This window comes from Meleagris gallopavo, chromosome 8 (assembly GCF_000146605.3).
Source record: "Meleagris gallopavo isolate NT-WF06-2002-E0010 breed Aviagen turkey brand Nicholas breeding stock chromosome 8, Turkey_5.1, whole genome shotgun sequence".
NCBI lineage: Eukaryota > Metazoa > Chordata > Aves > Galliformes > Phasianidae > Meleagris > Meleagris gallopavo.
In genome coordinates, this window is record NC_015018.2 from 28,346,235 (window position 1) to 28,360,020 (window position 13,786).

General features: G+C 38.9%; 1 protein-coding gene across 15 annotated transcripts in view; it reads right to left on the reverse strand.

The window, feature by feature from the left end:
* Positions 1-13,786, reverse strand: part of ABLIM1 (actin binding LIM protein 1) — a 48,673-nt gene that overhangs the window by 20,329 nt on the left and 14,558 nt on the right. For 14 of the 15 annotated variants that reach the window (XM_019617849.1, XM_019617846.1, XM_019617845.1 and 11 more), the window contains 3 exons: positions 12,612-12,767; positions 9,486-9,521; positions 8,050-8,179 (listed from right to left, as the gene is read on the reverse strand). In XM_019617849.1, the coding sequence (XP_019473394.1) occupies positions 8,050-8,179; positions 9,486-9,521; positions 12,612-12,767 (322 nt within the window). Of the gene's footprint in view, positions 1-5,798; positions 5,919-8,049; positions 8,180-9,485; positions 9,522-12,611; positions 12,768-13,786 lie in introns of all 15 variants that reach the window. The other variant, XM_010714782.2, reaches the window with a different exon arrangement.

Sequence of the window (13,786 nt, forward strand, 5' to 3'; positions counted from 1 at the left end):
TGAGTTCTACTTGTCCCAGTCTCTGAAATACGATAATGGTGAAAGGCCGAGCTTGCCTAGTCTCATTTTACTTGTCTCCTATTTCTATTTAGAAATTACGAGCTACTTTTTGGCAAAATAATTGTTTTAGGGAAAAAGACACTAGCATTGAGATGGTCACAAGATAAAGTTAATTCCAAAATGCCATTTTGCCTTTTTGTTTCCATCAACAGTATGTTCAGTGAAAGAGATGAATCAAAAAGAATTTATTGAACTGTGGACTGTGACAACAGAGGAGTCACAAATACATTTTATCTGCTGGAAAGTGGTAGCCAAGATGACCTGTATATAAATACTTTAAGAGCGTGGGAATGTTCCATTTACAGTTCTTCTATCACTAACACTAGAAGTACCAGAAAGAAACCCTTCTTATACCCCTCTCTTTATCTAAACCAGACACAGCTAAGTACGCTCACACCCATAAGTGTATACTGGTTAATCTCATATGGGGTACACAGAAAATCTCTTTAGAGAGAGCTGGTAACATACAATGCATGCAATACAAGGCACACAATTAGTGTGGTATCATCCTGCACATGTTGCTTTACAGACACCTCTGTTGCCTTGTATTTCCTGGGGTGCCTGTGCAGCCCGTCTCTTTCTAATGATTCCTACTAGTACTGACAAATGACTCTTCTTTATAGTTTCTAGGATTGCAGTCTCATTAACCACAACCGCTGCAGGAGGGAATGGTGCATCTGTTTAGATTGTCATTAGATCATCTCTGATGAGTCCATTCTCATAATAAGGCTTAAGTGCTTCAGATGCAGCAGTAAAATCACTCACAATTCATGAAAGCAGTTTGTGCTTAGGAACCTGCTTCTGCATATAACCAAAAACATAATTATTTCAGTTTGCTTGTTATTCATAAAAATCATTACCAGTTAAACACAGCATTTTCTTCCATGTCTTCTCAGAAATGAAGAAAGTATCAAAATCTGAAATGTTTTGTTTCTAAGAGATTTTTTTTTTTTTTTATAGAACAAATATGCAAAAATGACATGGAACTACTGTAAGATTTAAGTGCATACAAATAGCCATTTTTCAGAAAATAAATTATTTTCAACTTTGTTAAGAGGAATTGCATAGACGTCTATTTAGAATAGCTTTAAGGTTTCAACTACAGTGGGTCCTAGGGACAGAAAACTGCAGGAACTTCACGGCAGTGTTAGCTGGAAAATGTTATGATTTGGTATGAAAATGGCACTGTTTGAGACGACACTGATTTCTAGAAATATAACACAGCTTCAGCATTTGCTGAGCTCTAAATAGTGCTGAAGAAGCCAGGAAAAGCTGAAACTTCTAAGCCCTTGGCACTAACTGTGCAGGAGATCACAGAAGATGCATAAAAGGGTTTTGAACAAAAATGACTGGTCGTGTTTTCAGTGTAATGGCAGGGTTTTTTTTGACTCCGAGTACACGGAGTGTCCTATTAGGTTTGGTGCTGAGGAGAATAGTTGCTTCCAAGTTCAAAGGAAACTGGTGTTCAATTGAAAATGATGCAGTACAGAAACATGCCTATGATGATATGGAAAAAAAACAGTAGTACAATTTGTTAAGCAGGTTCCCCTAGCAATAAGATTTACAATTGCTTTCCTATACAGAGCACAACATAATGCAGGTTCCTGCTGCCTTCTCAAGTGTTTGCCACTGGGCCTGCTATGCATTTCACAAGCTAAGCTCACAGAAACAGGCTAAAAAAACCTGTGTGCAGCCAACACTCAGCCTTCTGTCCATTTGCAATTTAACTGCTCTGCTTCTAAACAGACAAAGAAAAAACCCGAACTCAACAGCACCTGAAGGCCAGAAGACGTTTTCAGGTTTCCTCAAGCTGCCATTCATCAGCTTATCGAGATGCGCAGCCTCTGTTTCCCACACAAATCGGAAAGTTGAGGAACAGCCAACCTGTTTTCCAGGTGGATTTTTTTTGTTACATCCATAAAACACTGGAAATAGTTATCACACACACACTATTTGATTTCAGAGATCTGTCTCAAGGCAGGAAACCTGTGAAAACCAAGGCCCAAATTCACTATGGAGGTTGGGAGATTCCTTATGGGAAGGTCTGTGAGCAGAGAAACACAGAAACACAGCCTCCACTCCCTCACCAACTCAGAGCTCCTTCTACACAGAAATCTCATGGGGCCTTTGCAATATTCTCGAATGCCTCTGAAAAATTCTAAGCATGTAAGACGAAATCCTGGGTCTCAATGAGAGTTTTGTCTCTGAATTCAGTAGGGTCGAGGTTTCTTTCATTCATGGACTTGTTTTGATTCTTTCATAGCAAAGACAGTACTTTATTGAGAGAAGTCCAAATTCAATGGAGAATCCAAATGAGTTTAAATGAAGTCTGGGCTGATAAATATTACACTCCCTTCCAGCCTGCTCAACATGTATGTTAAATCAACAAACTCTCACTAAGATCTTCTTGGGCACTTTTAGCCCCTTCTCTCCTCAAAGTTCTTCAAATACAGCACTGCCTGCAGGGCCTGAGCATTACACTGCCTTAAATATTACACTATGTGTAAATACACAAACTGGTCTAAATGTCTACTAAATTTTCTGGCCTGTAGGTACAAAATAATATAGGTGTAATGTGACAAATACACCTTTATGATCATTATGCTGTTTGAAATCATGCTGCTTTAATACAGCATTTTTGGCATCATTCATAGTCTCCAAATCCTAAAAAAAAAAAAAAAAAGATAAAAAAATCCCACAAAGCAAACAAACAAAAAAAATGCCTAGAGCTTCATTAAATCATTAAATATTCCTTGCAAATTTACACCAATTTTACCTCCTGCTCGAAGCACAAAGTGGCTTTGAGAAAGGCCAATCATGTGCAAAGAAGATCGTATGACATTTCTTCATGAAATCATCGTAAATCCATCACATCTAATTAACTCCTGACAGTGCAACAGTTCTCAGATGTGTTCACAAGGATCTAATTCCCTAATAGAAATGCCACACTCAATGGTAAAATGAGGCAGTTCTTTAAACTTCGAAAATTGGCATCTACAATATCCAAGGCAAATCCCTCTGAGTAAGAGGACAGAGTTGCATCAGATGTAGCCAGTACCAGACCAATCTTTATTTTCTGCTACACAGATGTAAAAAAGGGGTACTTGGAAATGCGGTTTATAAGGGTTGCAAATGAAGAACCACGTGGGAAACCCAGATTAATCCCATCAGTGGATAACCAAATAGCTGTTTCTGAACACAAAGCAGTGCATGTTCATGTGCAACTGGGCTCCACTCAACACTAGACAAATTAAAAAAAAATAAAATAAAAAGACCTCCAACAAAATCTTCTAATTATATATGGGACAGGCTGTATTATCTCTTCCATGTACATCTACATGTTGTGACAGGAGAGAGGTTTATTTAACAAAAATATCATCTCTCCCTAGAACCTCATCTGTAAGTACACGTACACTGTGAGTACATATATGCATATCGTACATATATGTGGTTTTTCAGAGTATATTTTCCATTGTAATCCTTTTACAAGACAAGCCAGAGCTTGCCCTGATCTAAGGAACACAACAAACATTGGTTCATCTAATGTTTGGGGTTTATGAGCACTTCATTGAATGCTTAAGATGCTGGAAAAATTACGAAAGTCTTCAGGCCTTTTGACTTTTTATACCTTTCAGCATTTTTTAGCAATGGGAATACAGAGACCTTTCAAGAGTTACTTATCTTCACCTTACACAAGTGAGACAAATGGCAATTGTTACCTAACTTCAGTGGACCTTGTTGTATCTTTGATACATATGTGAGCATCCTGTTACTACCAATCTCTATTACACAAGTATGTAGATACTGAATAAGTCACTACCAAATCTCCATCTGACAGTGCCAATAAATTAACAGCCGTAACACTTTCACTATGAGATTGCAGTCATTTGATGGTCCTTCTCCAAAGCTTCTGCAGCACTCATTATATCACCCATTCTGGAGGGAGTGTGTACCTACCAGCTCCCTTTAAATCCCATGCAAGTACCTAATATCCACATTAACCTATGAACCAAACCAAAGTGCCCCAGCTCACTTTCAGAAAGCGCTTCTTTTTCTCAACCAACAATTAGGGGTTACTCTCTCAATTGAGATGTGAATTACAAGAGGTGACTACCTGCTGCTTGCCCCACAGGTAACACAACACATCCTCAGCTGTTGTGCACTGTCATAGTGATGTGAACCTCAGCTTTTGGGAGTTTTGCTTAGTTATTACACATGAATCCTGTACAGGTCTAAGACCTGGATGTAAAACTTTGAAACACAAAGAATTCTTACAATGTTTGTGACCATGGCTATCACTCAGCACGTCTATCTCCTAAGAACCGTACCCACTCCTTTGCCTCTAGCACTTGTAATTCCAATTGGCCTTTTAAACCAACCAGCAAGAGATACGAGCCTAATCTCCATGTGTGTATTTGAAATATGAAAATAATAGGCATGGATTTTCAATAGTTCTGATTTATCTGTTCAAGAATAGATCTTTTTCTGTTCTCAACTGAAAAACAATGAAAATGCCATTTGAAAGAATGTGGGTATTAATTTGGATTGTCAGCAAAGAAATGTTGAAATTGCAAGGGTTATGGATTAACTGCATGCTGAAATGAGCTGTGTATCTATTTTTAAGGGTCCCAATTTTTAAAGTTCAAAGCGAGGTTTATTTTTCTGCAGTGAAATAAAAGGGAAGTTGAAAGTGCATATTAATGAAAACCATCTAAGAAAATGCAAAACTAAAATTAGTAATGGTGATCTGATTGTTTGAAGAGAGACAACATCGAGATCTATTAGCATTTCCTAAAAGTGCATGGAACAACCTCCTTGCAACTGTCTTTGATTAACTTCAATTTCTGATTATCTGCATTAATCAAAGGTGCCAGAATAGAATCCATGCTCAACATACTCAATTGCCTCTTTTTGAGCTTTTCCAAGTCATAGAAGCTATGACTGTCTTCCCCAAAAGGAGGAACAGCACAGCCAGAGCACTCTGATAGAAGTAAAACCATATTCACAGAAAGCAAGAAGTAAAACTAAAAGCTTATTGAGCTGGATGAGCCTTCTGAAGAGAGAAAAAGAAAGAACAACTCCCATCTTACAAATCAAATTCTGTAAAAGAACAGATTGAAAAGCAGGAAGCTACCAGATCCTCAGATAGTGTAAATCCCTGCAAATCTACTGCCTCCAGCAGAGTTTGCTGATTCTCACTAGTTGAGGAGAGGCCTAGAGATTTTAATTTTATTTTGTTGGGCACTTGTTACTGCCAACAAAATTGAGAATGATTAATTTCCTCATTGCTACTGATCTTTATGTAATATGATTTTTCTTCATATTTTTTGATCACCTTGATTTCGTATAGGTAGTATCTGTAGTGCATTTTTAAACGCATGCTTTAACAGCGTGGAAATAACAGTTAATTTGATATGCTAGCTGCTGTAGAGATTGCATATACCAATTGAAAAGAGGCTAAATCAGGATCTAAACAGAAGATGATAATGCTTCCCTCTGTATTTCTAATCAGGAATTTGCTTGAAGACTCTTCAGCTAGGGCCCTTAGAAATGACATACATCCTCCATGAAAGGACATTATGTCTATTCTAACAATTTTAAGTGTAACGGCACATTTCGAGGCATGCTCAGCTATACAGCCAGCGATAACCTTATAGAGATGCACCTTACTAGCTTTGACAGAATGCTAATAAATCTCCAGCCTGGAGGGTACTCCCTGGAGAGGCCTGGCTCCTTACCTTTGACATGGGGGATGAAGTGGTGTCGGAAGGGGGAGTTGGGGCGGGAGTCATGGTGAGCGGAGCTGAGGCTGCTAGTGCGCAGGTATGACAACCGCTGCACACCAGTAGAGAGCAGCTCTGCAGCAGCAGGGAATCGGGGGGCAGAACAAAATGAAAACAAAGAAAAACAATAAGAGAAAGGCAGGGAAGGAGGCTTCAAAGGAAGAAAAAAAAAGGCATTACACAATTAGGATTCTGAAAAGGAGGAAGGAGAAAAAAAAAAAGGTTAAAAGACGTACCGAAGGGTTCATAAATCTTAGACAAAATTACAGCAAGTAGTTGAAAAGATGCTCAGATTTGAACTGCATTGCTGATTCGGCATACTATTTAGCTTAATGAGCTTATGATCTATGCCTTATTACCAGAAAGTAGCCTGCTACCATCATGCAAACATCACAAACATTGATGCTCAGTTAGTTAAGAAAGCAGCTGTCTTGCAAAGTGCCTAACCAAAAAAAAACATCGGTCAAGAGGCATGCAAGCTGCCTTCTATTGTTTTAAAACATTCCAAAAATGTTGCCAACGTCAGATATGGCGTCAGGGTACGAAAAGGCTGCAAACTTTTTCAGAACTTCAAGCATTCCAATTTTGAAGAACCTGATGCTGACAACGTCAACACAGTGCTTCACTTCTCTCTCAAGGGCAGCTGGAAGCCAGGAGTTCTCTGAGGCCACTGAGCTTATTCAGAGAAAAATTACTCTTGCAGATAACCAAAGGTACCATTAGGAGAAACATATACACATGCTATTATTGAACACGAATGACAATGTAGGAAAACTATAAATTAATATTAATAATTACCCCAAAGCAGGGTTGCAAAGATCAAAACAACCAATTCTACGGATGTTGTCTGTATCATAGGAGAAACAGAAGCAGGTGACCCACAGATGAGATCACCCGAGCAGAGATCAGCTTCAACAAAAATATTCTCAGAACATCCTTCAGACTGAAATTTTGAAGACTTTACATTGGCACCTTTCTGAGTGAACAGATAGTGAAATTCAATCACAGTTAAGTCTGGAATGAGGTCTGGATTCTTTAACTGTCTCCGATACGACAGAGATGGAAAAATCCCCTTGGAACTGCCAGAATCAAGAGACAGAAGTTTGCAGCTTTTTCACGCTTTATAAACTTCTTTCAGTTTTAGCTGTAATGTCATTTTAAAACACAATCATGTTGTCAGCACAAAGTATCAGACACAATTTGCTTCTGTCCCACCTCCCTTGAGTGCTTTAAATAAGGCATTCACTGACAGACACAATTAGCTGCTTTCAGCCCACCCCCACTAGGAAATGGCTGCTGCTCTCATGTTCCACAGTGGTGGCTCTATAATAAATCTTTAATTTTAAAAAATGCAGCTGTATGGGCTTTTGGCAGGCCAAGTGTTCATCTGCAATCATCAAGGAAGATGGAACTGCATGACTGCATCACTTAATTTAAAAACAGGTCACAAAGATTTAATTTGTTAGCATTAAAAGTAAATTAGTCTTGAAAAGTACTCAATGAATTGCATTTAGAGATATACTTTTATGCAGTTTGGATGCGGATGAACATTTCAGTTTCATGTATTGCTTTCATATACACAATCAGAAATCTGAATGCACTTGGAAACTGACCTGAATGCTTACTACATTATACACAGAACTTGCACATCACTGCTAAATCACTAAAAATGTTAGTATATTCAAATGTGCTTTGCAATTGTCTATGATTTTAAATGAGAAATCTGTCATGCACACTATGAGTCTATGCTTAGGAAAATGACAAGTTATTTGGAATATCTGGGTTATTTGCTGTTCAGTCTGACATTTCACAGTTGCACCAAGTTTTAACTGAGTATTTTTTTAGAAAGGAAGAATCCTACATTAGCAGCTGCTGTCCAGTCAAGACGTAACTTTTGTTTCCAAAATATGTTGCTTTTCCCAAATTCCAGAAGTTTGTGATTTGTTGCTGCAAGTAGTTGCTCGCTTTCACAAACTTACATACATAATCAGAAACAAAAGAAGATCAGTACTTATGATGTAAGACACTCATCAACCTAGGGCAGAACACTGCACCAATCGAGAACAAAAAAACAGGTAGAAAAGGAGATATTAAAATATGCAACAACTTTTCAATCAGCTGCTAAGAGAAACAAGTGCTTCTCTGTGCCACTAAGCAACACAATAAACACTACTTTTACAAATACTTCTAATGCAGTTGCCCTTACCAGGTCTGTGGAAATGCTGAGGGGAACGTGACATGGTGGGCGTGTAGCTATGGCGACTGTACACTGGAGAATTAATAGAGCCCTGACTGGTAGACCTGTGAATCATGCGATCCCGAACGTCTTGATAACCCTGCAGAACAGAAGCAATTAAAATGGAATTCATTACAAAATATAAATGCACATTATACGTTTTTTTAAGCAGTGCTCAACTTTCGTGGATCTGAAAACATCTACAGAAGATACTGAAAAAATATATTCCTTAAGCTTTCAACCTATTTCATTATTACTGTTATCTAACTATCTGCTCCAAAGACTCTGATCCCTTTTTACAGCCAGTGTCTGTGATCAGTCTTGAAAGGTTCCAACTCTACCTGTCACTCAGGGTAATGTCTATTACACTTTCTGTAATCCCAGATTCCCCATGTTCTATGGCTCCATAAGGGAAGTTGCATTTAGAGCATCCTTGTCCTGCAGCACATAGCACAAGATACACGAGCTAGTCATCAACTAGATAGCTGGAAACCAGCAAGAATTGAACAGCTGCAGCACAGAGCTATCTGTGGCTTCATTTACCATTTGTCTCAACTAGTTACAACAAGGGTCTGTAGTATCCAAATTAGATCTGCCCCATGCCCTCTCCCCTGAAAGCAAGATCCCATCTTGTACAGTGAAGCCTAACTTTCTCAGTTTCCTAGAAGACAATGCAAAACAAACCCAAGCCAAACAAAATGAGAAAGCACACACAAAGCAAACCAAAGCAGGACAAAAGAGATGGGAGCAATGTGAATGCTTGAAAATTACAACAAATTTTAAAGCCTTTTCTTCTTCTTTTTTTTTTTAATATGCAGCAATTACTGTGACTTTTATATTGCAAACAAGCAACACTTCCCCATCCCAAAATGATAACACTTCTGCAATGGTATCTATACTTCTACAGTATTCTGACACACGACTCTACCGATATATAATATTACTGTAATGCTTAAAATAGTTCCAAGGTCAAAACAGAACAAAACCAAAGCAAACCAAACCATAGCTATGTTTTCTCAAGGTAAAACTACAACTGTCTTAGTAGCAAACGTATTATTTAAATGCTTAGAGTAGTGTTTTAGGTAATGTAAGTCATCTGAGACCCTGTGAGTGTCACCAGAAGGATGTGTGTCTAAGAAGTGACCTCTGCTGGACAAATGGCTCTGTGTTACAGACAACAATTGGGGAGGGGCACCAGATTCATTTTTGTATAATCTGTCAGTGAGGACTTAATGTTCTTTTAAGTGATCAAAAACCATTTCTGTATGCCCCCCTTTCCCCTCCCGCCTCCCCCTCTCCCCCCCCCCCCAAAAAAAAGACTGATTAGGCCAGTAACAAAATCAATGCCAGCATTCACTGAAGTGAGCAATCCTAGTCATGGTAAGATGAGGTTTCACCACACTTACTTCTGCAGAAGGAGTAGGTGATAATGTCCGTGGAGACTGCAAAGACATAAGAAAGCAAGGTTACAGAATCATCATTGCATGTCTTGGGCTAGAAAATGGCAACCCAAACACTGCTGCAGATAGAAGGATATTATACAGCACTACAGAATGGCACTGTAGGCCACCGTAATGCTGCAACTTGCTTTTTCCACATTGCTCAGGAACTGGTCCATAAATCACTTGAAGCGCTTAAAGTTTCTGGGAGAATCTTTACGAGCGTGATTAATTCAGTCAGCTATCATGCAATGACATCTCTCAGCCATCTAATGATTGCCGTAATTAAAACATAGCTGTAGAGATCAAAATCAGAAAGGGTTATTAATTTAATAAGCAAGCCTGTTATGAAGAACTCTTTAAAGTGGAAATCAAAAGTAAAGAATTTTAACTCAAAGCTTTGCATGGCATCAGAAATACAGAACAACTTCCAAGATGAAGCACGTTTTTCCTCCAGTACACGTAGTCTGGCAGAAGTCTGCTTTTTCCTCAAGGCTTTACTCTTCATCCCCAATGTAAAGCAATGCATAGACGCCATCATTTCTTTGATATGATCTCTCTCTAAATTAGCTTTGTGCTCACCCATAGTTATGCACAGAGAACCAGCAGGAATTACAAGCATGTATACTGAAGGAATTATGCAAAAGCCAGAGGTCACAAACATGCACAATACTTACTAACAGCTTTTATTACAGATAGGGAAACCGAGGCAAGACATATCTTTAGAAACCAACTTAAGATCATGCACTGGTTGGTGGTACAAACAACTACAAAGGCTATGTGCAATTACCAGCTATGTATCATTTATCATAAGACAATTAGAAGCTGGAAGATCAGGATTGAAAATATTTATTTTTATGCATTACATTTCAATATTATTTAATTGCCATAATAAACCTGGCAAGAGATTATGCTTTCAGATAAGACCACAACTATTACAGAACAAGATTTTCAGCTAAAATATCCAGCTCCCACTAGATGGTGCCATGTGAAAACGTTTCTCACCACGGAAAACAAGACTGGTAGTTAATTGAACACGAGAGACTATCAATGAGAAACTTTTCAATGCATTTCCCTTTCCTTGCAACGAAGAAGAAAGTATTTTGTCACTTTCTGTATCTGAAGCACACAGTTTTCTTGTAGCTCAGTCCCTGCATATAAGGTTTGTCTGCACTACTGGGTTAATTTCAATGGCTCTTACACACACAAATCTTTCTCACCTGGCTTTGGTGTTTTTTTGTTTGTTTGTTTGATCGTTGTGAAATGCATTCCTAGGGTACAATTTTAAGCTCAGGCTCACAGTTTTCTTAACCCCATCAGATATACACACTTTCCAAACAGACTGCAGGCTAACTCACTCAAAGTCTGTAAATCCTAGCCATGACTAACCATGTCACCTCCTTTGCTTTTTAAAGATAATGGTGACTGATGTATGATATACCAAGATTAAAGCATCACTCATTTACGACAACACAGACACAGGGATCACTCCACCCTGATGGGCTTCTGCTTTCATTAGGGAAAGGGAAGGGAGGACAAAGAGGTACAAAGAGGCGAGGTGAATTGCCCAAGGTCACAGCAGTCACTGGTAGCATCAGGCAGAGAGCCCAGCTCTCCTGAAAGGAAGACGAGAACCCTTTCATTTCTGGAAATTTCTGTAGTCACCAGAATTAGTAAGATTTAATGCTGATGATAACACAGCATAAGAAAACACCAAAAGCTTTTGCTGTTCCCCAGAATAAGCCTAATGGCAATTTCCAATATACGGCTTTATCAGTGAGCAGCATCCCCTCAAGGATTAACAAATAGTTCCTCTGGGTGAGATCAGTTCCTCCTCCGTGAGTAACAAGAGACTGGTGTTTGTAGCTGGTTCGTTGGAATGGCTGAGACCTGTTGGAATCGGGCAGAGATCACCAGTGCATCTCAGTGGATATGAATCAGACATCAGCTGGACCTATTGCCAATCTGAACTGGAGGGAGAAATTCTGTAATTTGATCTCTTAATCTCTTATTTCACTCCTGAGCTCAACTCTCTCCTGAATTTCCTCATATTTATTTATAACTCATATGTTAAAATATTAGCCGTATGAAATATTAAAGAACGGAGTACAAAACCTGCTGTAAATCTGACTTGCTGGTGGGTTGCTAAGAGAGAATATTATCACTCACTTCAAACCACTGTCTGAATGATCTACTGTACTCCCTTTTTCCTCAGCTTATCTTCATGCTCAATTCACCAAGACTGTAATGTGAATCCACTTCTATGCCCACTTAGATTTGCATTCTGGAAGTCAGACTTACAGCTACCCGGTACCACTTGACAAAATCTACTTCATGATCTTCACTGGAATCACCTAAATAGTAACTGCAGCTATAGAAGTTCACCTGAGAAAACTGGGGAACCCTACAGCCTGAAAGCTGCCTTTAAATACAAGTTTAAGTAAGTAAATTAGATGGCTTCTTCTCTTGTTGAATTCTCTACTAAATGTCAGCAGTTTAAAAAGTGAGGCACCTATTTCCACGCTGCAACTCACCTGCTGTTTCCAGTTGGAAGAGCACTTACTCTCAACCTACTTCAGATTCTACCTTGTATGCATGGCAGTGTGCTCCAGAAATATATTTCCATTCAATCTAAGAGAAAATGCCCTGCTGTTTTGAATCCTTTTACTGCCACAGAACATCATGGTAATTCCTCATTCTGTTGTGAGCACTTGTGCTCTACAGCAATGTGCCTGCTAAGTGGCACAATGCTAGGCTGGCTTTTGCCTTGTGTTCTGGACCCAAAGACCAGAACACTCTTTCAAATTATGAGGACACACAGACAGCCTGCAACCTGTTCCCCATTTCTCTGCCAGCAGCCGGTGCTAATGCAGACAAGAAGCAGACCTGTGTGTTTAACTATGCAGTTTCCCCACATAAGGCATCATCATGAGTGTTCCCATTTAATCCAGATCAAACAGACATAAAGCACTTTGAACAGCAGCAGCAACAATACTAAAGAGTGTTAATTAGAAATTACTTCAGAAGAGGATAGAAGCGTAGCAGGCTTTGAGTAAAGCTTATAGCAGAACGGGTTGCTTGTCAGTTCATTACCTCTCCAAGACTCTGTCTCTCCTGTCTGTCCTCGTAGGCGGAAGTGTAGAATGGCTCATAAGTAATTAGGTCTGGACGTTCAATGTCATAAATGGCCTTGACTTTGGGAATGGCTGCTAAATCCTTGTAATCAAGGATCTCATTGTCTACTTTTGCCTGAAGGTCAAAGACAGAACATAAATTAACTTACACAAATGCACTGGCAATTTCTATTTTACACAATTTATGATTCTGTGTATTTGTTATCACACTGTTGCTATGGAAAACCCTTTTTGGCACTCCAAACACAAAGCGACTGCTTCTTGTTCTTCTCCAAGTGGGCCTCCTCTCCAAGAGCACACAGTGTTTTCTGAGTTTAGGAAAGAAAGAACACTGCATATACAGATGTAACTGTATAAAAGTTCCCTATCAACTGCACTGAGCTGGAAACTTCAGCTCTATCAATGACTCATTTTGTGTCCTAAGGCAAGTCATTTCACCTCTGTTCTTATTTTTCCATCTGTAATGTGTGTGATATTATCAACTAAGTCTGCAGATCACAGAGATTATGAGAGGATTCCATGCAGGAGATACAGACAGAATGTCAACCTCTAACTTTGCACACAAGAGGAAATACAACTTATTACAAGGAAATAACAAGGCAAGCAGGACTGGTCAGGGCTATGCATCAAACTCCCTCCCAACTGAATTATTATATTGCATTCATCACTCAATCTATATGCAAGATTCTAACTAAAGTGTATGTTAATTTGTAAAAGGATAATATATAATACTAACATTGACTATTCTTTCATTAGAGCTGCAAAGAACTCTCAACTAGTTTAGAACTGGAAGTAGGAAATCAGTTCCAAAAAGACAGCTGCACTCATCAGAAGAAGCAGGAAAGAGGTCTTACCTATTGTTTATGTAGCTAATATCTTTCCTTACTTAGAAGAAAACTTGCTGAAAAAAATCATTGTAAATTCTTACCTATATTATAGAAAGTCATTTTATTTTTAAAGCTAAGAGGAGACATTCAAGCTGCTTTTCACCTTCACTCTTCTGCTAGTTACTTTAGTTACACATAGCAGGCTGCACAAGGCAGTAAGGCTGATCTGTTTCTACTCACCTTCCACTCTGAGTATTAGCACCTAGTATCTTTAGCTTTAAGTGCATTTACCTTCCCAAGCTCTCCT